Source organism: Lagenorhynchus albirostris, chromosome X (genome assembly GCF_949774975.1).
Source record: "Lagenorhynchus albirostris chromosome X, mLagAlb1.1, whole genome shotgun sequence".
In the NCBI taxonomy this organism is placed as follows: Eukaryota; Metazoa; Chordata; class Mammalia; order Artiodactyla; family Delphinidae; genus Lagenorhynchus; species Lagenorhynchus albirostris.
The window spans coordinates 29,316,898-29,338,286 of NC_083116.1; the positions used below are offsets into that span (position 1 = coordinate 29,316,898).

General features: G+C 47.5%; 1 protein-coding gene across 1 annotated transcript in view; it reads left to right on the forward strand.

Annotated features, from left to right (window-relative positions):
* The first annotated feature begins 10,016 nt into the window (after positions 1-10,016).
* The window catches only part of KIAA1210 (KIAA1210 ortholog), a 55,357-nt gene continuing 43,984 nt past the window's right edge, over positions 10,017-21,389 (forward strand). The window contains 1 exon segment of the mRNA XM_060137280.1: positions 10,017-10,155. Coding sequence (XP_059993263.1) covers positions 10,017-10,155 — 139 coding nt within the window.

The window sequence follows — 21,389 nt, forward strand, 5'->3', positions numbered from 1 at the left end:
TAATGTAGTTCTAAGAACAGATTTTGGTGATATCTAAGGTTCTATACTTTCTCCTTCCCAATATCCCCATATCCACCATTCATAACACATCACATATCCACCCTTGAATTCCCATTATTTACATAAACATTCCCCTATATCATGAGGGCAATTAAAAGAAGATCTCAGATCATCAATTCTTGACTCCTTGCAGTCAAGTGTGGATATTCCAGAAGGCAATCAGACATTTGTTCAAGATTCTAGAAGTCACTTGTACTTTTTAAGGAACGGGAAGGAAGTAACAGTGGGTCAAATGTCCATAGACATTCTGCCTTGAGGCCAAGCCTCCTGGGATTGGTTGACATCTCATCACCATCATCATCACTACCATTATCATTGAAGAGCCAACAGCTTGGAACATTTCCTATATGCTAGACAGTGTGCTGAAGACTTTTCATGCATGATCTCACTGAAACTTGGTAACAGTCCCAAGGTAATACTAATACTATGCCCATTTTAATAGATGAAAAAGGCACAGTGAATATGAATCACTTTCTCACAAACCCACAGTTAGTACTCAATAGAGCTGCATTTCAAACCCGCATCTACCTGCATCTGAGTCCAGAATCCTTATTCTTAACCATACTTGGCCTGCTTAGGAAGGCTGTTTAACTGTAATTGCTGTTGCTTTTCTTTCAGAAAGTCTTCTGGTTTTCTTTCATCTTCAGTATGTAACTGCCTGATTAGTTAGGCAGTCAATCTGGATTGCATACTAGTTTTAAAAGGAGAGCTATACTACATGTTGAGGGTGGGGTGTGAGACAAAAGAACCAGAAAGCACAGTTCCTGTACTCAAGGACCTACCTAGCAAAAGACACCCATGAGATGACTCGAATGAGATGATGCAGTCTGAAGCTAGGATCTGGTGGAATTCAGAATAAGGCAAGGCTTTCTGGAAGAGATGAGTGCCAGCTATTTCTCCACCTAGAAGGAAGAGACAGACAGATGGAGCAAGGCATTCTACGTTCCAATTAGGAGAATTCAGAATCTCCCCATTTCTCCTACTTCCCAGCCCCTGGCAACCAGCATCTCACTATTTCTATGAGTTCAACATTTTTAGATTCCATATGTAAGTGAGATCATACAGTATTTGTCTTTCTCTGTCTGACTTATTTCACTTAGCATAATGCCCTCAAGGTCCACCCATGTTGTCGCAAATGGCAGGATTTCCTTCTTTTTTCATGGCTGAATAATATTCCTGTGTGTGTGTGTGTGTGTGTGTGTGTGTGTGTGTGAGAGAGAGAGAGAGAGAGATTTTCTTTATCTATTCATCTGTTGGTGGACACTTAGGTTGTTCCATGTCTTGGCTATTGTGAATAATGTGCATGAGGGTGCAGATATTTCTTTGAGGTAGTGATTTCATTTCCTTTGGATATATACTCAGTGGGATTGCTGGATGATATGGCAGTTCTATTTTAACTTTTTGAGGAACCTCCATACTGTTTTCCATAGTGGCTGATTTTATTTATAACATAATTCTGTATGATTTTATTTATATAACATTATTGTAATGACAAAATATAGAAATGGAGAACAGATTAGTAGTTGCCAGGGATTGAGGTGAGGGTTGGGGTGGGAGGGAAGTAGATGTAACTGTAAAAGGGCAACAGGAGGGATCCTTGTAGTGATGAAAATGTTCTATATCTTGATTGTATTAATGTTATTTCCCTGGTTGTGACATTACACTATAGTTCTGCAAGATGTTACCGTTGGGAGAAACTAGGCAAATGGTACATGGGATCTCTCTGTATTACTTCTTACAACTGCGTGTAAACCTAGTTTAAAATAAAAAGTTTTTTTAAAAAATTTTATTTTATTTTATTTATTTTTGGCTGCGTTGGGTCTTTGTTGCTGTGCGCGGGCTTTCTCCAGGATGGGGCTCTCTTAGGAGCCCCTTCTCCAGGATGTTAAGTAATGAAGGAAATAAAATGACAGCAGGAGGCTGTTGAGGTCGGCCAGTGTGAATCACTGACTCCAGTCCTGGGGGTCGCTTCCTTCTCAGCTGCACCGGGAAGGAAGCCTTCATTCTTAGCTCTGGGCTAAGTAAACTGTGAGTGTTAAATGTGTGTGCTTTCTCTTTCCTGGTGATTTTCAGGTTGGAGATCATTATTTTGGCCACGAGGGAAGCAAAGAAAAAGAAAACTGGATTCTGTAAGGCCAACTAGCCCGAGGCAGGGGAACGCAATCAGACTCACAGGTTGAAACTGACCTGGAGACTTTCCGGATCACCCAGTTCCAGAAACTGACCTGGGGACTTTCCACCCGGCCCAGCCTTCCCGCCTTTCGAGGGACGGGACTAACGGTCCCCCACGATACCTGAAAAGACTACCAAATAAAGAATAACCTGCACCCTCCCGGATTCACCACACCCCTTTCCCTTCTCCCCCTGTAAATTCTGCCCAAACCCTTGCCCGGGCGCGACTTCTCTGGCCCCTTTCTCTCGGACCAGTGAACCTCCCCCGGGGGGGGGGAACCCAAATAAAGCTTGTTTAAGCTCTCCTCCGTTTTTGGTGCCGTTCCTTACAGATTCCTCCTCCTTCCTAAGCACTGTTCCATCCTCAGGCTCTTGAGGGCCGGGGAGCTGGGGCAGCAGTGGGGGGAATCATTCTAGAGTTTTCACACAGCCAGGAGAAAGGAAATGAAGGCATCCAGCAAGAAACTGGCAAGGATCTCCCACTTCCTTGCACCTTCACTCCCAACATCATTGGCCCCATCTGAGCTCCAGTTTCCACTCAGGAAAGGGAAAATCTGAAACACAGGCTAACCAAGCAGGCAGGCAGATGGACAGGTGTGCATTTAGAAACATTTCACAATGTCTGTTTACAGACTCTTCTCATCTCTGCTCAGTCAGGAGGGTCCCCTAGGACCACACCTGGAGCCAAGTTTGTGTTATTGGATACAGAGCCTGAAAGTAATAAAACTACATCCTAAACACTCTATAGAATACAGACTTCCTCCACATCTGGCTGCTCTCCTCCACCACAAGAACAAGCCTGGAGTGTGGCAAGTGATGGTGACTTTCCTGGTTGTCCCCTCCCCAATCCAAGGTGTCGAGGCAGAAGGAGATGATCAATGACCTGAAGACTGCCTGATAGAGGAGGAGAAGGGAAAGGGGGAGGAGGGTTTGAAGGAAGAAGTAGTCAGGACTGCAGTCTACCATTAGCCGATGGCTTTATAAGCCTTATTATGTAGGCATTCTTCCCTTTCAGCACTCCAATCCCAAGGAGGCATCTTTTCCTCGCCACTCTCCCATCACAGTATCTTACTGGCTTTCCCCTCCCCATTCCTACCTCCTCTGCCCTGAATGTGAATTTGCATCAGACTTGAGCTGTTTAAAAATGTTGGGGACTGGGGGAGGTCCTTGCCCCACCAAGTGCAGTTTCCCCCAGTCCAGCTCCCTTAGAGATCGCTCTGGCTCTGCTGGGTTTTAATTCCTGAATATCACTTGCCCCCAGACTCCCTAGGGTGTTGTGAGGGCAGAGTTTCTGAAGGCAATCTGAAATATCTGGATCAATGGCTGCATAGAAGCTGTAAGTCAGCTCTCTAGCTTATCCTCCCAGGCTTTCTGAGATGTCACTCCATCTAGGATGCTGTGATCAGCAGGGTCACATGCATTCAGACACTAAACTGCTTTGTGTTTCTCATTCCTAACCCCTAAACCCACCATTTCTTTGCCAGCCTTTAGTGGGAACTCATACAGTGAGCCTCAGGAGGTAAGCTGAGGGGAGAGGGAAAGGGGAAGGAGGGAGACAGAAGCCACAAGCCACGGGACTGAGAGGAACCTTCTGGAATGGTTTGCATCTGTTTAGAAGTGAGTCTCACCATTCTCTATTTCAGGCTCTAGTGATTACAGATTTTTTTTCAAGAGCCAGATGTTTAAAAGTCTTGGCATGGTTTTAAAGTCAGTCCTGAAGGTTTCAGCTGAATTTACCCTGCATGTTTTAGACTCACTGGAATGACTGATTAGAGCCAGGAAGCTCAGACTCCCTCCAAAAGCAATGGAGGCATTTATCCAAGAACGGGGGCAGTCACTTGCAGTGTTTGCATGCCCCCTTTTGTTGGGAGGGAGCAGCTGTACCCTGCTACCTCTGGAAATCTGCCTTATTGGCCTGGCATCCTAAGGATGTGCCCACCTTGCTTAGTAGAGGCCATCTCCATCCTGAAAGCCAAGTCATGGAATGTATGCCTTTCTGGCATTTACAAAAGGCAACGCTTTCCCCAAAAGTCTGGATGTGCATGAAGGTATCTACCTTCAACTTTAAGAATTAAAAAAAAATCTATTCCCCCAAATAGTTGTTTTTGTAGTCCTATCTTCTTACCCAGCTCCCACCATGCAATGCTAACATTCTCTTCTACTGGTCTGTCATGAACAACATGCCTTTGGGCATGTGATCATTTTCAAGTCATGTTATGACCGACCTCAGATCCCACAGAACAGTAACCTCAAAGTCAACTCAGCAAGGCATTCTGTTCACTATCTATGATTCACGAAGTGCTGTGCCAGACACTGTGGTAGATACAAGAAAAAAAATGTAAGAAATGCGTTTTAGCCTCTGAAGACTTAAAACCAAAGTTAAGGAGATAGGATATATGCATTTGAAACACCTTAAGAGCAATAAAAAACAGCGTATAACCGAATGGTAAATGACAAGAGCATGATAATAGCAATTCCGCTCAGTTATTGAGACCTTCCTAAGAAACAGGCACCATGCTTAGGGCATTACATTTGTTATCTCATTTTAATCCTCCTAACAACCCTATGGGGTAGGTTCTATTAATATCTCCATTTTAGAGCTGAGGGAACTCAGATTTGCAAAGAGTATATAATTTGCTGCTATATATTTGATAAAGGCAGGCAGGCAGAGCTAAGATTTTGTTCCCAACTTTTAATTTTAAAGACACTTCAAAGCTACAGGAAAGTTGAAAGAATAGTATAATATTCGTATGCTTCACCTAGATTCACCAACTGTTAACGTTTTACCACATTCTGCTTTATCATTCCCTGTGTCTGTCTCTACACACACACACACACACACACACACACACACACACACACACACCCCTACATATTTTTTTCTGAACTATTGGAGCATAAATTGCAGACATCATTCCACTTCACCTCTAAATACTTCAATGTGTATCTCCTAAGAACAAAGACATTTTCCCACAAAATGCCAATGCAGTTATCACATCTCACAAACTTAGCCAGAGGCAGCATTTGAACCCAGCTCTCACTCCAGAGTACAAATGGCAAGTTCTGTGAGAGTTCAGCAGGAGGAGCCATCGGTGCAGTCTGGGAATTACAGGATGGATTTTTTGTGGACCCTTACTCCTAATTATTCATAGCAATGGAAGAAAGGAGTTGGCCAAATAATCACAAAGCATGCATAATCAAAAAACCAAATTCCATGCTTTTCGGATTGTGTTCTATTTGGGTGGGAGGGGAATGACACAGATTTGCTTTCCTAATTAGTTTCTTCTCTGGCCAATATTAAAATTGGTTTTTCCCAACCACCCACTGACATTACAACTAGGGTAGCTACCCCAGAAGTTCTTTGATTAAAACACAATAGCAGAAGTGGGAAGCAGCCGCACAGCACAGGGAGATCAGCTCGGTGCTTTGTGTCCACCTAGAGGGGTGGGATAGGGAGGGTGGGAGGGAGACGCAAGAGGGAGGGGATATGGGGATATATGCCTATGTATAACTGATTCACTTTGTTATACAGCAGGAACTAACACACCATTGTAAAGCAATTATACTCCAATAAAGATGTGAAAAAAAAAGCGCACAATAGCAGAAATCCACTAAGTAGGTAAGCCATATACGAATAATAGAGAACTGACCACAAATTCCAGCTAAAAAGGAATTCTAGCTAGAAATTTTAGCCACAGGTCAGGGTTCAGTATCCACAATATAAATCTAGTCCTTGGTCAGTTATGTTAAGAGAGAATTCCATGCACTCCCCTGCTCCAGAGGCCCAAGTCTACTCACCCAATGAAATTCCAGAAGCAGGGTGTTGCCCACTGCAGCCTGAAGGAGAAAGCAGGCCCTGTGCTGCAGATCAGCCCAAACCCCCCGAGGGGCTCTGACCTGGCTTTCTTCTTTCTTTTTATTCAGGGAAGCCGGATTTAGAAAGGCTGTCAGATTAGCCCAGTCCTGCGGTGCTTAATGACCTCCCTGAATGCGGTCACAGGAGAAATCTTGACCTTTTAAAATCCTTGATTTCGCTGAGTAATTTTAAGAAGCTAAAGCCCGCATCTGCATTTGCTTTGCTTTTCATGCTTTCACCAGACACTTCAAAAGTGAAAATCTTGCAAATCTCTGCGTCTCAGATGCCAAGGCAGGGACACCCCTTCATCGAACTGGGACTGGGAGAGATGCCCTACTGGACCTTCTGGGTAGCCAGCGTTAGGTCACACTTTTGCGCTCTCTCCAGACCTTTTGGTTTGGGGCAGACACAATCTGATCAGCAGTATCTCTGAATCCATGTAAGGTGAGCCATGTTATAACTGGGATCCGCTGTGTATATGCAATCTTTGGTGGGGACTTTTAGCTCATGGGCATCCCTTGAGATCGCACAACTTTAAAGACATTCTTGCTCTTTCTGTTTGTGACCCCGGGCTTGCTTAGGGAGTAAATCGTTTCCCTTGAGATTTAACAGGAACAAACGGGTCAAAAAATAGTGTTCAGGTTGAGGTGGGAATACTTGCAGCCTTGCTATTTAAATTCCCTTTGAGGCTTCACCTCTCTCTCCCTCCCTCTGTTCCTCCCTGTCCTCAGCCTGCAGATCTAAAATGCCAGAAAGCGACTCCTTTACATCTCCTTCCCAGAGCTGTTGAGTGGCCTTCCCCGCCTGGATCAAAGTCTCTAACTCCTCAGGGCTTCCCCTCCAAGTTACCCCTCACACTCGTCAGCCCTGCATGGACACAGGGAGGCTAAGAAAGAGCATCTGGTATTTTGCACTAAGCATGCTGTGGTGGCGGGAAGTTGGAGGCAGAGGAAAAAGGGAGAGTTAGTTCCTAACCATGTAAGGAACAAGCTCAGCCCTTTCTGGAACTAGTACATAAGACAGTGAGAGGCCTCCGAGAAGAAACTTTATCTGGCTGGTGATTGCACTGGCCGGTGGCTTTGGGGCTGCGTGCGTGTGGGCGCTGGGCATACAGAGCTGCCCGCACGTGGCAGCCCCCCAGGGCAGGCCCACAGCGCGGGCTCCTAGGCACCCCAGCGGACAGGGCGCGTAACTGGCCTCCGGCTCCCTGGCAGGCACCATGGCTGGGTTTTATGGTTGCCTGAAGACTCCAGAGTGGTGGACGCAGAAAGCACTGCAACTGGACTGCACGGAGTGCAGAGTGGCAGAACGCCGGCCGCCGGTGCGGGCACCGCTTCCCACCCCATCGGGGCGCCCGCCAAGAGGAGCGACTGTGAGCCAGCCAAGGGCGCGCGGCGGGGAACTCGCCATCTCCGGTGCTCGAACTCGAGGCGACGCGCTTGCCGCGTGCGGGCGGCCCGCTCCTACGAGGGCTCGCGCAGGTGTGCGTGCGTGTGCGCGTGCGTGGGAAAGCGGCGGCGGGGGCGCGGGCGCGGGGCGCGCGCTTCCAGGACTCGGCCAGCCCGGAGGGGGCGGGGCGGGGCGGGGTGGCTGGACCCAGAGGCTCCCGACTTGCAGGCTTTCTGCTTTCCGCCGCCGTCTCCACCTGGCTCACCTGAGTCCCCGGGAGCGTGGGCAAGAAATGGGAGAAAGAGGAGGGAAAGGAGGAGAGAGGGATGGAAAGAGAGGGAAATTCGGGGGAGTGGAGAAAATGACCTCAAATTTTCTGAGTTGTCTTAATTTTCTAAATCTGTTCCAAGCTGTACAATACGCAGTCTCCCGCTTATCTGATGTGGCGTTAGCTCCAGTTTATGCTCACTACGTGTCCATGGAGGTGTTTTTGCATGTCGTGTGTACGGATTTCAAGCAGTGACAACAGGAAGAAGCACAATAGATCTAGTCATATGGTTGATTAGTGGGTGTGCAATTATTTTCAATTTTCGTTCACGAAGCTGACACTCTTCTCCCTCAGCTATCACAATCTGGAATCATGCCAGAAACTCACCTCACTCATTGCAGGTCTCCAACAGTCGAGAGTTGCACGGGTTCCTCTGGTCCCTGCAGTCCTCTGCCTTCATGGAAAGGCACCACCGTGGTATTCCATGTGATTTTTCGTGGCGCTCCATTTGAGGAGCCAGAGACGGGAGGTTGATGCATGGAGGTGTGAGTAGGGCTGGCTACCCCTCCGCTGCTTCCTCACGATCGGAGCCAGAGCGCGCTCCCGCTCTTCCGGTGGGGAATGGGCCTGGACTCTTGAAGCTTGAAAAGCGGCCTTGCAACTATTTTATCCCCCCAGCTCCTGGGCTCACTGTTGTGCCCTCAACCTATGGCCTCGCATGGATGCTGTGGAAATTATAGGCTTTCTCTGCGGAACTCGCCATAGCATCAGATGACAGAGAGATAGACGGTGAAGCCTTTGGGAGGAGGAGGGAGGTGACAGTCATTACAGTGGGAGATGCCAAGGGCCTTGTTGCTGCTCCCAGGTGGTGTGTGAGCCCTTCCTCCCTGGGGTTCAGTGATGGCTTCTATTAGATCCTCCTGCTTGCAAATGCAGCAGGGGCCCTTCGTCCTAATGTCCACTTTCCATGCAGGGGATCTGGGGAAGCCTGAGGTCTTTGGGGGTGGAAAAAGGGGACTCAGTGGACCAAAGGCCACTTCCTGTGGCCACCGTTATAGGCCCGAGCTCATCTGATGATTTATGTAATCTGGGCTGAAGGAATAAGAGAAATGATAAGAGAGCATTTGAGGAGATTATTATAGAGTCAAGGCTCCTATAAATAAGAGGCTTGGAGTCCCTCGCAGGACCTAGACGGTATGGAGACGCAGTGAGCGTTCAGGAATATTGTGCACCTGCTCTGTAGCAAGCTTTGTGCTGAGCAGCGTGGAAGAAACTTATGCTTTCTTCTCCCGGAACCAAGCAAGCACAGTGCCTGGCACCAATATTTGTTGAAGGAATGTTGTTGACTGAACCAACATGCCCTTGAGGAGCTTGCCTTTTTAGGGAGTGGTCAGCCCAGTCAGCAGCAGTTTGCAGGAGGTGGGGTGGGAGGTGTAGGCTCAGTAGGACAGAATGTAAAGGAGGACAGGAGATGGACGAGCCTGGGGCGAGAAGTGGGAGAGAGACCAGAAGAAGGGGGCGACAGGAATGGAAACATAAAGCAGAATTTGGGTTAGTGGAGAAAATCACCTTACGTTTTCTGAGTTGTCTTCATTTTCGAAATCTGTTCCAACCTGGACAATATGCAGTCTTCAGTTATCTGATGTGGCGTCAGGGTCCCTTCTCTGAGCTTTTTTGAGGGCGTAGTGGGAGAGGAAGACCAGGAGAGAAATTGGGCTGCTGGAACATTCACTGCTCCCCCTGTGAGCCTTGGGTTTCCTGCCACCCTCCATCCCCTCAACACCCCCCCAGAGGGGGGCTTTCCTAGAATCACAGCTTGGCCACCTCAGGAGAGTTGGACCCTTTCAAGGAAGCCCAGTAGGCTTTGAAAGTTGAATTTGGGTGGAAACACAGTATCGGTTCCCAGTTTCCTCTGCACATCACAGTTGTGTTCTAGATTTTATATCCAGGTAGATACATTTATGATATGAGTTGGAGCTGTTTGGCCAGTGGCGGAAATATTTTCAGAGGCATCCATACCCTTGTAGGCTTGACTCCATGCCACTAGCCCCACTGGCCCCTCACTGGAACCAAGTGAGTTGCTAGGGTACCGGTTTTGGTGTTTAAATTCGGAACTAGCTCTTGTTAGATATAGCTCTTGCTTAAGTTAACTAGCTGTTAAGTTCTGTTCTTTTTATAGACATAGAGTGACAGCAGGTGACAAGCAAATTATCAAGGGATCAATTAATATGTGTATTGGTAGAAGGGAGAAAATAGTAGGCTTCTTGAGTTATGCGAGACCGTTTTGTACAAGTACGTGAGAAGATGGAGGCAAAGCCCAAGAACTGTCTCAACCAGACGAGATCTTGCAATGGTGAGATGGGTGAAAATGGCTTCATTTTAAGGGTGAGGAAACCAGACCCCAAAGATGGTAAGTGATTCTCCTTGGGTCACACAATCAATGACAAATGTAAGATTAGAGTCCTGGGTACCCCGTCTTCCGGTGTAGAGCTGTACAGCCTGGGAAAGAGGAAAGATCATCCTCTGAGCAAAGGACGAAAAGCATGCATCATGGGATACAGTGGCCCCTCACTGGGCTGTTGCAGATGTCGATTCAACCCAAGGCAAAATAGTGAGCTAGGACAGCTTTGGTTTCGGCAACCTCAGTCCCTCCTGTCACAACCCTTTCCCATTTCAGCCCCTTCCCTCTCCGGGTGCCCTGGGCCTGCATCTTGCCCTCCTCTCCCAGCCTCTGGTGTCCCAGGTTGTGGACTCCCCTTGGCTAACACATTGCCATCCTGTGGCCCAGGGGCTGGCTCTTGGCCAGACTGGCCGATGGGTGCTAGGTTAGTGGGCCTGGATGGATTACTCCAGACGATGTGCATTTCGATATGACCTGGATGCACTTGTGTCACTCTGATGCTCGGGGGTCATCTGGGGGAGTTTGCAGGTTGGTGGGTCCCTCACATCATGCTGGTCAGCTTCTTCTACTGTAAGAACAGGATGCAGGAAGCTGAGGCTGAGCGCTTCTGCCACAAGCCCCTGGCCCCCAACCAGGGAAGAACTATTGTAATTGATGTGCCAGGCTTCTCCCCTTGGCTGCAGAACCTTCCTGATGCCCCGCAGAGCAGTGCAGCCTATCTGAGATCAGAGGACACACATATTGACTTCTTCTGAATTCCAGTTGTTGGTAGTCAGGGGGCCCCTGCATTCTTTCTTGGCCCTGGGTAGCCCCCTGGCACCCAGTGGCTGGAGGAGATGCACCCCCAGGTCCTTCCAGTGGCTGACGGTTTCAGGGCTATCTCCCCTCCCACCTGCAATCTGTTCTCCTGAACCCGAGGCCGGCCTGCATCCGGGGAGCTATGATGAACCTGAAGCCTGGCTCCATTTGACCTTCCAGCTGGGGAAGGCAAATACGGACTAGCAGAAAGCACCAGAAATGTGCACGTAGCTGCATGCACTCAGCCTGCCAGCTCAGACCCAACCTCCACTCCTTACTGTTATTAAGAGTGTTTAATGTGGTCACTAGAGACCCCTGTGGCACTTTGCATCCTTCTCGCCTTCCCTTCTTCCATTTTTTGGCTTCTTCTAGTTTTAGAAGAAAAGCTATTAACTCCAGTTCCCCTGGCAAGGGGCCCAGACTGGCTACTGCATTTTGCTAACCTGCGTTCACCCTGTGGCATCTGTCTGAGGCACTGTCCATTCATGAGCGTGATAAGGGAGCCATGGGGTGGCAGGTGCGTACCCAGGAGGTGCCACCCTAGGCCCCCAGCCTCACCCTCTGCTGGGGAGGTGGGGAGAAAGCCGGCTCTCTGGAAAGTTCTTGAATAAACTACTTGCCATATTTACTGGTTTACCGGAACTTTGTCTCCTTTGACTATAACATCATTAAAATATTGAACTCTTTGTGAAAATTCATTTAGGAGGGAATGGTTATAAAAGCTTTCAGAGATTTCTCTGAAGATGCAGTTGACAAATTCCATTTGGTCTTTAGCAGCTTTCTAAGGAGTGTTCCATTTGTTGTATGAAAAATGTGGAAAAGTATATTATTTCATCCGTAACCAAAATTTCAGCACTTTGTATGGGAGTGTTTTCACTAGTTTCTTTTGAATCCCTTGAAAGCCCATATTCTGTTGGGCCACCTTTAGCATTTTGGGGATTCTTTCACCAGTTTCTCAAGTGGCACAATATTTTGTTATTTCTGGAAATTAGTAGCCAAAATGCGGTATGTGATGTGATTGCCCCTGTGGTTTCCTCATTGATTTTCTATGCTGACATTCCTTTAACTTTTTAAACCAATTCATTTCTTATCCTTCCTTGGCAATTTCATGGTTATGGTTAATGGAGAGCACATTGGAGGAACTAATCGTACAGTACATTGTAGTGAGCCCTTCTTGGCATCTTCACACTCAACCTGCTTCATTAAATGGCCTTGCTCTTTCATGAAATCTTCAATAGCTTTTAAACCCACTCATTCACTGCAAATTACCGTATAGACTGTGATTCACTAGAAAAAAATGAGTGTCAGTGAAATAGCTTGTTTTCAGGAGGCTAAGGTAAGGTAATGATAAGATTTGCCATTTGATTCTTCAAATACATACGCTAACCTTAACCCAGAGGTTCTTAGCAGAGGTGTGGGGAGCAATTTCGCTCCCCCAGGGGATGGTTGGCAATATCTGAAGACTTGTCCAGTCATCAAAACTAGGGGGAAGGTGTGCTACTGGCATCTAGCCCCAAATGTCAATAGTGTCAGGATTGAGAAACCCCGCCTTCAATGAATAGCATTTTACCAAAGTAGAAGTCTGAGGAGGACCACCCTTAAGTGTTTAGAGCAGTTTCTGTGGTGATGGAAATGTCCTCTATCTGTGCTGTCCAGTGCCATAGCCACTAGCCACGTGTGGCTGTTGAGCAAATGTGGTGCACCCAATGTGACCGAGGAACTGAGACTTTAATTTCATTTCACTTTAATGATTTTAAAATTAAATAACCCCATGTGGCTAGTGGCTTACATATTGGACTCAACTTGAGAGGCGCTATAGTCTAGTGGAGCGTGGTTCTGGGATCAGACAGTCCTGGGCTTGGGTCCCCTGTCTACCACTTCCTAGCTTCCTTGTGTATGTTCCTCTAAGCCTTCTGAGTCCCAGTTTCCTCAGCTGTAAAATGGGGGTAATAATGGGACCTAGTCCTCGAAGGATTATGGTATCCACTGAGAAATAATGCATGAGAAATGAAGCATGTAGTGCAGTGCCCCGCACAGTAAGCGTTTGAGAGATGTTAGTAACTATTGCCAGAGATTTATGATTAATATAGTAATTGTCATCCCGTAAATAGGGCTTCCGCAGGGCTTACAAATGTGTCCTCCCCTGGGGTATTATTTAAAGGTCACTTCAGAAGCAGAGCCCTAACACTCAGCTCTCACAGCATTACCATAGACGTGTCCCCATGCCTTTTTGGGGCCTTGGTTTTCTTATCTGTAAAATGGGAATAATAAAAATAATAATGTCGCTTCCCTGTTTATGTCAGAATTGTCTGGACGGTCAAATGGATGTGGAAGTTCTTTGAAGAGCACAAGGCCGTCTATAAGTATAAAGTTTATGTTATAAGTTTGCACACAAGTGTGCTTTTGTTTAGATATGGTGCAAAAGTTCTGCCTCGGTAGAACCATCTTAAGTTCGGAATGGGAGCGCCTGAATCGGGGAGGTTGTATTGGAGAGCAGCAGAAGTTAGGAGCTCTTCACAATGTCAGGCCCTCCTCTGTCTGACACCCAGCCAGTAATGTGGCGGGAGATCCCAGGTACCACTTTAAGGATACGTGGAAGTTTGGCGTTTGGGGTTGGGAAACCAGAGCAGCGTATGGACCAGCCTGGCCCCCAGGCTGCTAATGAAGGAGCAAGGCATCTGGCCCAAAAGGAGAGAAGAGGGCACCTCACAGCAGCTTACGGTGTGCTATCGAAGGCCACGCTGCCCCAGGGCTCAGCCACCCGGCATAGTGTCTGGCCTGAGAGATACACACGTACAATTGCTGAACGTATTTGGCACCATATAGAGAAATGAGCGTGGGGCTTTGGAGTCAGACATGGGCTTGAATCCTCACAATGCTGCTTACTAGCTGTGTGGCCATGGGTGACTGCCAGAGCCTTCCTGGGCCTCAGTTGTCTCATCTGTAAAATGGAGAGAATGACTCCTACCTCACAGGGTTGTCACAAGGATTCAATCAGGTAACTGACAGGCACATAGGTTGCCCTTAGTCAATGTGAGTTCCCTTGCCGCCTAATGTTGATAAAAAAAGAACAGCTTGGAACCAACTAATGACTCATAATCCCGTCTTTGTTCTTCTGAGAGGGAAAAGGAAAATGAGAGTTTTCTGCTGGTGGCCTGGAAGAACTGTTTAGATCTTTCTTGAGAAGAGGAAAGGGGGAAAGGATTCTCCTTGCTGTGCTACTAAGAGCAGTCTGAACTGTTTAGGGATGGACTAGGATGAAGGATAAAGCACAGTGCTCTGAGTTAGTCACGATACAGTGTAAATGAGGAACCTGAACAGCCTCGCCTGGGCTCAGGAGTGCCCCTGAGAGAAGTCACCAGGCATACTCTGTGTGCCCAGAGAGAGGCTTTCTGGGGACAGTGGGTTTTCCAGGAATTTGGAATTTAAACTCAAGCCATATCTGTGGCCGCTTGACCCAGTGACAGCTAACGAGCAAAGGACACAAGCTGGATGCAGTTGGCTTTGTCTTCACACAGCCCCAGGCCCCAGACCCCAGTGCACAGAGCCATTTGACAACACTGCTGGTCTCCAGAGGGCTGGCTGCTGGAGAGAGTGTGGGTAACACAGGGAGTCTCATCCCCTGTTTTTGGGAAACCAATGAAGACATAGGGGGACATAGGTCATTAACACCAGGGGAAGGACAGCCTTCCATGGAGAAGGGAGGGTAACAATGATAGTAGCTACCATGTATTGAGAGCTTACTATGTGCTAAGCCTCATGCCAAGAGCTTTATGTGAGTTAGTTCACCAAACTGTCTGTGAGAGCGGGCCCTTCTCTTTTTTCAGCACTATTCTGATTTCTTCTCAGCACGTAGTAGGTGCTCAACAAACAGTTATTAAGTGAATGAGTCCTCACAGTTAGCCTATGCTGAAGGTACTCTTAGCCCCACTAGACAGATGAGGAAATTTCATTTCTGAACAGTTTAGTGACTTGCCCAAGATCACAGGCTGGTCATTGACAAGAGCCAGGATTCACACCTAGATTTGTCCCACTCCGTAGCCTAATCCTTTTGCAACTACATCATGCTTCCTCCTCAGAAGGTCAAGATGCCATATTTCTCTTTCTGTGACAAAGGAACTACTGGATCAGAAACTACTGGATCAGAGACTCAAGAACACTGCACAAAGACATGATACTGTGACATCAATAACTCCTTCATCCCACCTACTCCCTCCATCCCCCCAGTTCTGTCCCCAGACAGGTTCATTTTGTGGTTAAAGAAACTGAGGTATGAAAAAATTATATGACTTTTTCAAGGTCACACAGCTTGTTGGGATCTTTATTAGTTTGATGTTCTAGCCCTCAAAGAACTTAGAGCCTGATAAGGAGGGGAAGGGTGTCATCTACTGGGGCCAAGGCTATAAACAAATAAACAAAGGGCCCCATATTGTTAAAGCAACTTGCTTGAATTTTTTAAAAAGTTGAAACATAAAACAGTGTACACATCTTATTTGAACATTTGGAACTCTACTCCTTGTAATGAACACAACACATTATAACAATACAATTCAGTATCTACTATAGCATATACCGTAGATGTTCAAAACGAGGAATGGAAAGAAGAAAAAAGAAAAAGAAGAGATACAGACGTGGGAAAGTCTAGATATGGATAGGAAAAAAGCAACAAATGGTAGGCACTGTATTTCAGAAAAGATTCTACTGAAGATTGATAAAGTCATGTTACATTTTCACATTGACAAGGTCATTATGCCTATCCCGGGGGCCTCATGGCCCAGGGACCAGCTCATCCTGTAAGCTGTGGGTCATGGTTACTTCCCCTTCCTTATTGCATCCAAATCTCCCCTTTCCATAAGCCCAACTGTTCTGGAAGAATGGAGAGGAAAGTAAGTCAGAGGGAGACTCTTCTGAGCCCCATGGAGGTTAGGGAACAGAAAGGGTCCTGGGAACCCAGGCATATCTGCCTGTTCACATTTTGAGCAGAGCCCAGTAGGTAAGGCAGGAAAAGTCTACTCTCCTGGGTTTGCATAAAACATATGAACAGAGGTTTCCGGATTAGTTCACTCTTCATTTGTGATACTTGGAGGGGGTCTTTAGAAGCCCTTTAAGGGAATGAGATGGAAAAAAATCCCCACTAAACCTTCATCTTCAGTTTTTGAAGGACATAATTTTACTTTTACTTGTGAAGAGTGTTTGTTCCTTCTGTGCCTGTGGTTTCCGAAGCCAAATGTCAATGATCTGAAGACCTTATTTCATGTAGAAATGGCCTATGTTTGCTTATTCAGAATTGAAGGAAACTCTGAGCTATTAATTCTCTGATAGGGATGAACTCCTGATCTGAAAAAAATTTTTTTTTTAATTTCTTTCAAAGGTGAAGAAAAAATGAATGGTGAATTTTAAATCAAATCTCCTGCGACCCTGTGCATTTTTTTAAATGGGAAAAAGAGCTTAGGTTTCTAAACAAGCTAAAAGTAGGAGCATTTTCTGAAAATATCAACAGGCTGGTCCCCTGATGGCCAACTCAAGCAAGGCTTATAGGGGGTCTCTTCAAAATCTGGCTTCTCTAGGGATGGACTGGGAACTTTGATGGTCTCGATGAATCATAAGGCCCTGGAATGCCTGGGCTAACAGGACCCCTAGATCCAAGTCCAGCCCAATCCCTTACTTCTTAGGTGAGGAAACTGCAGCTCAGAGGGAGGACTCAGTGTGCCCGAGGCCTCACAGCTAATTCATAGCAGGGCTGGGGTGTCAACTCTCCATCAGCTGCTCTAGGACTCATTGGAGGTTCAAGTCTTAGAGACGTTCATTAGAAAAACAAAATGCCTTCCTTTGCGGCCACACTTCTCTCTAGATGTCATTCGAGTTGCTTTTTCTTCACCACCACATCCATTTCTTACGGATCCCATTTCAGCTTTTCTGTTCCAGCCAGGCCCAGTAGCCAACATGATTTATAGCAGGGTCTCCTTAAAGCGGGGTGTTTGGACTGTGTACCTCAGCATCACCCGGGAACTTACGGAACGTACAGATCTCTGGGCCCCGCCCCAATGGAAGAATCAGAATCCCTGGGGGTGAGGTCCCCGGAATCAGTGGTTGTCACGCAGGCTGGTGACTTACAGCCTTCCTCCTCGAACCCATTTTTCGCACCATTGTCCATATCTGTACTAGTAGTTTTAGAAACCCTGCTATTTCTTTTCTTTTTTTAAATTGAAATATAGTTGATTTTACAAAGCTGTGTTAGTTTCAGGTGTACAGCAGAGTGATTCAGATATATATATATATATATATGTATATATTCTTTTTCAGATTCTTTTTTTTCAGATTCTTTTTAAAAAATTTTTATTTATTTATTTTTGGCCATGCCGCGCAGCTTGTGGGATCTTAGCTCCCTGACCAGGGATTGGACCCGTGCCCCCTGCATTGGAAGCACGGAGTCTTAACCACTGGACTGCCAGGGAGGCCCCTCAGATTCTTTTCGATTGTAGGTTTTTACAAGATATTGAATATAGTTCCCTGTGCTATACAACAGGTCCTTGTTGTTTATCTATTTTATACATAGTAGTGTGTTTCTGCTAATCCTTATCTCCTAATTTATCCCTCCTCCCCCACCCCCACTATTTCTTGAGCACTTACTTTGTACCAGGTGCTGTGCTATTTTTCATGCATTATCTCATGCATTCCTCAGATGCTGGCTGCGTGCTTCCCTCTCACTCTCAAGTGGACCACAGAGCAGTGTCCAGCCTGGGGAGGGGCCGGCCACCTCGCACCGCCATGTAAGCAACCCTCCCGGGCACTGCTCCCAGGGTGGCTTTTTTTGTCCTCAGGCCATTCTGACTAGGGATTCTCACACTTTAAAGTTGAAGGAAGCCTGGTAGCGTTCTTCCTTCCTGGGTCTCACTGCCACTTTTCTTTTCCTATGAGGTTGTTACCCGGGTGGGAAGGGCCTGGCACACATCACTGACTTCTTCAAAGTGGAGATCCTTTGCCCTTCCCTGCCGGGAGTGATGGCAGCCGAACGAGGGAATGAGTGTGAGGGTGCCCTGAGTGCTGTGCATGGGGATCCCCTCTGCTTCTGCGGCCTGCAGTGAGCACAGGAGGGAACCAGGAATCTCCTTTCTGCCCTTGGCAGTCTGGGCCTTTCTCTCCTCCCCTACCAGCTGCCATCTAGCCTGGCCCAGCTGTGGGCCCTCTTTTAGGGGGTCCCTCTTTCTTCACCCTCTTGGTGTCCTGTCTAGCCCCAGGCCCTGGGACACTCCATTTTCCAGTCCGCTGCTATCTGGTGTCCCTTGTCCTGGAATCTCCTTCCTGTGGCTTGTCAGTATTTCTCCAGAAGCTTCTGGCTTCTTTTGCAGGCACTGGACCAAAGAGATATGAGAGTCAGGTGTGAGAGCAGACTTGACCTTGGGCAGAAGGGATGTAGGTGAGCCAGGTATCACCCAAGCCTCAGTGCCCCAAGCGCATCGTTCCGGGCCAGAGCCCTCAGGCTCTTCCTGGTCACTCAGGGTTTGTGGCTGTCACCTGCCCTTTCTGCCCTCATCCCCAGCTCACCTATGCTGACACTCAGTGCTTCGGGCCGCAAGCTGTCAAACTTTTCTGCCCAGCAAATGGCCCTTCTGAAGGCGGGCTTCTCCTCCCAGGCCTTTCACTGTGACTCCAGCCTACACGGAGTGGCCCCTTCCAGTCCCTTTCGCTTTTTTTTTTTGTGATACACGGGGCCTCTCACTGTTGTGGCCCCTCCCGTTGCGGAGCACAGGCTCCGGACGCGCAGGCTCAGCGGCCATGGCTCACGGGCCCAGCCACTCCGCGGCATGCGGGATCCTCCCGGACTGGGGCACGAACCCGTGTCCCCTGCATCGGCAGGCGGACTCTCAACCACTGCGCCACCAGGGAAGCCCCCCTTTCGCTTTAAATGGAGCCGCCAACACAAGCGCCCTCCAGAACCTCCTGTGGCTGTGCTGCCTCCCATCCCCCAATCCTCCCATCTGAGGCTCCCCTTCACTCTCACCTTCCCTCTTCCTTGACCTCATTTACAGCTAGATCTCAGTGTTCTAGCCCTGCTTTGCTACACCCTGCCCAGCTCAGCTTGGTGATATGCTTTGGACACACTTCTCCGGCTTAACCTTGGCGCTCTGCCTCATTTCTGCCTCCCGGTCCCCTGTACCACACGCATGCGTGCAACACACACTCTGGCTTCCTGTGCCACGACTCTTGGGCCCTGCAGACCCCTCCTATATGGAGTCAGTACCCAAGAGTTTAGCCTTTGAGTCCTCATCTTAAAATGAATACTTGTCCTAAAATATCATAAGAGAGCACACGACAAGTTTCTCTCACCTCCTCATTTTACAAATGCAGGAACTGGACTTCCCCAGTGGTCCAGTGGTTAAGACTTCGCGCTTCCACTGCAGGGGGTGTGGGTTCGATCCCTGGTCGGGGAACTAAGATTCCACAAGCCACACAGTGTGGCCAAAAAACAACAGCAACAACAACAACAACAGAAGAACACAAATACAGGAACTGAGGCCCAGCGAGGAGCTATGTCTGGGGCAAGGCCACAAGGATAATCTGTAGGAAGGGCACAATCAGGACCCAGGCCTTCTGATTCCCAGTCAAGCACTGCTCTCAATTTTTCATGTGTATCTTTTTCCTCGTCATCAGGTTTAGCATAGCACTTAATGGGCTCTGGAGTCAGACTACCTCAGTTTAAATCCCGCCCTCACCATGTACTTGCGTGTGACCCCGGGCAGTTACTTAGCCTTTCGGTTTCCTCATCTACCAAGTGGGGGAGGAGTGAAAATAAATAGTACCTACTGCACAGGATTGTTCTGAGAATTAAATGAGACGGTGTACGCAAAACACTTCAGTATCTGCACATATTAAATGCCCAGTAAATGTTAACTGTTTTATTTTGTCATTGTCTCCATGGCCCCTAAAACAGGACTCAGTATATAGTAGGTCTGCATGAAGATTTTGGGGTGCAAAGAGAGAGGCCCTGGGAAATAATATTCTGACTTTGCTGTCTGGTTCTAATGGTGGGTTCTAACTCTAATGGTCCTAATTCTAATGGTGGGTATTTTAGGCCATGGAGAAAGGGGGAGATCTGGGGACCAGAGAACCTTTGGAAAACTCTTCCTGTAGCTCCAGATAAACAGCTGCTTCTTTGCCCTGTGGCAGGGCTGTCTGTGGGGTTAAGGGCTAAGGAAATCTGAGGATTTAAAGACCCCTAAACATGACCTTGACTGAGTTTGGCCAGGGCTCTCAGATTCTTGGAGGCACGTTTATTTCCGTGGGCCTGGGCCCCTTGGCGACAGCGGCACACCCTTTCTTCTGCCCGTCCCCTCCCTGGGGTGACGCAGTTCACTCTGAGACCTCTCTCTATTTTAGCCTGGAACTGGGAGACCAAAGGCTATTCATCATAACCATGAGGTGACTGCCTCTCCAGCCCCCTCCCTCCCTGTGGGCTAAAGGACCTTAGATAAGACCCCAAAATTACAAGCTGGCTTCACGAAAGTCACAGATCGTTCAGCTTGGGCTGGGGTCACATTCTTTTTTTTTTTTTTTTTGCATCATAAGGAATTGTTATTTTTTTATTTATTTATTTTTTACACAGACACTGTACTTTATTTTTACAAGAGATAGACTGACACCAAGCATTGTAAATGTATGACCACAACAAAAGCAACAATGATTGCAATTACCAAACATGAAACACACTCACACTATGTCATATTGACATTCAGTCCAGGAATCCTCCACTGTAACAGCTCCTTTACTTTGCAGTGAAAATTGATGTGTATATTTTTTGCCTCTGAGTCCTTGTGGGATTTTTTTTTTAATCCAAACAGAAAGGGGGACACATTCTTGTGGCTGAGTTCTCTTCCTCCTTTATCTCCCCTGCGTCTCCCGCCACGTAGAAGTCACAGCCTGCCTCAGCACCACCAACCTCTTTTCTTCTTCTTTTGCCTTTTTTCCCTCCTTGGAGATTTTTCCCCCACCCCCAACTGATGGCTTGTTGCCTGCTGGGAGCAGTGATAACAGCAACCACAACAAATACAGGATAAAACAAAAAACCTCAGACATACTCTGCTTGGGATGGACTTGAGAGCTGGTGGAGAGTTTGGGTCTAGGGCTCTTGGCATCCAACATGCACTTAAAGCTGTGACATCTATCCTCAGGGCCCCTCACCTCAATTCTGGCTCTTCCTTGAGTCTCTCAGGGTCCCCATGCTTCTCGCGCCCCTTGCTGGTACCCCACTTCAGCCTGGCCACCCAAGGGGCCCATGCTATAGACCTATCCCCTCTTAATATTTTGTGATCTCTCATCACAATATATGTGTCCAGTGAGCCATTTCTAGCAGGACTCTCTATTGTTAAAATGACCAACAAATCTTTGGCAAAGATATTAGGGGCTGATAATGACCTGGCGAGTTATCCTGCTTTCAAATCCTGTAA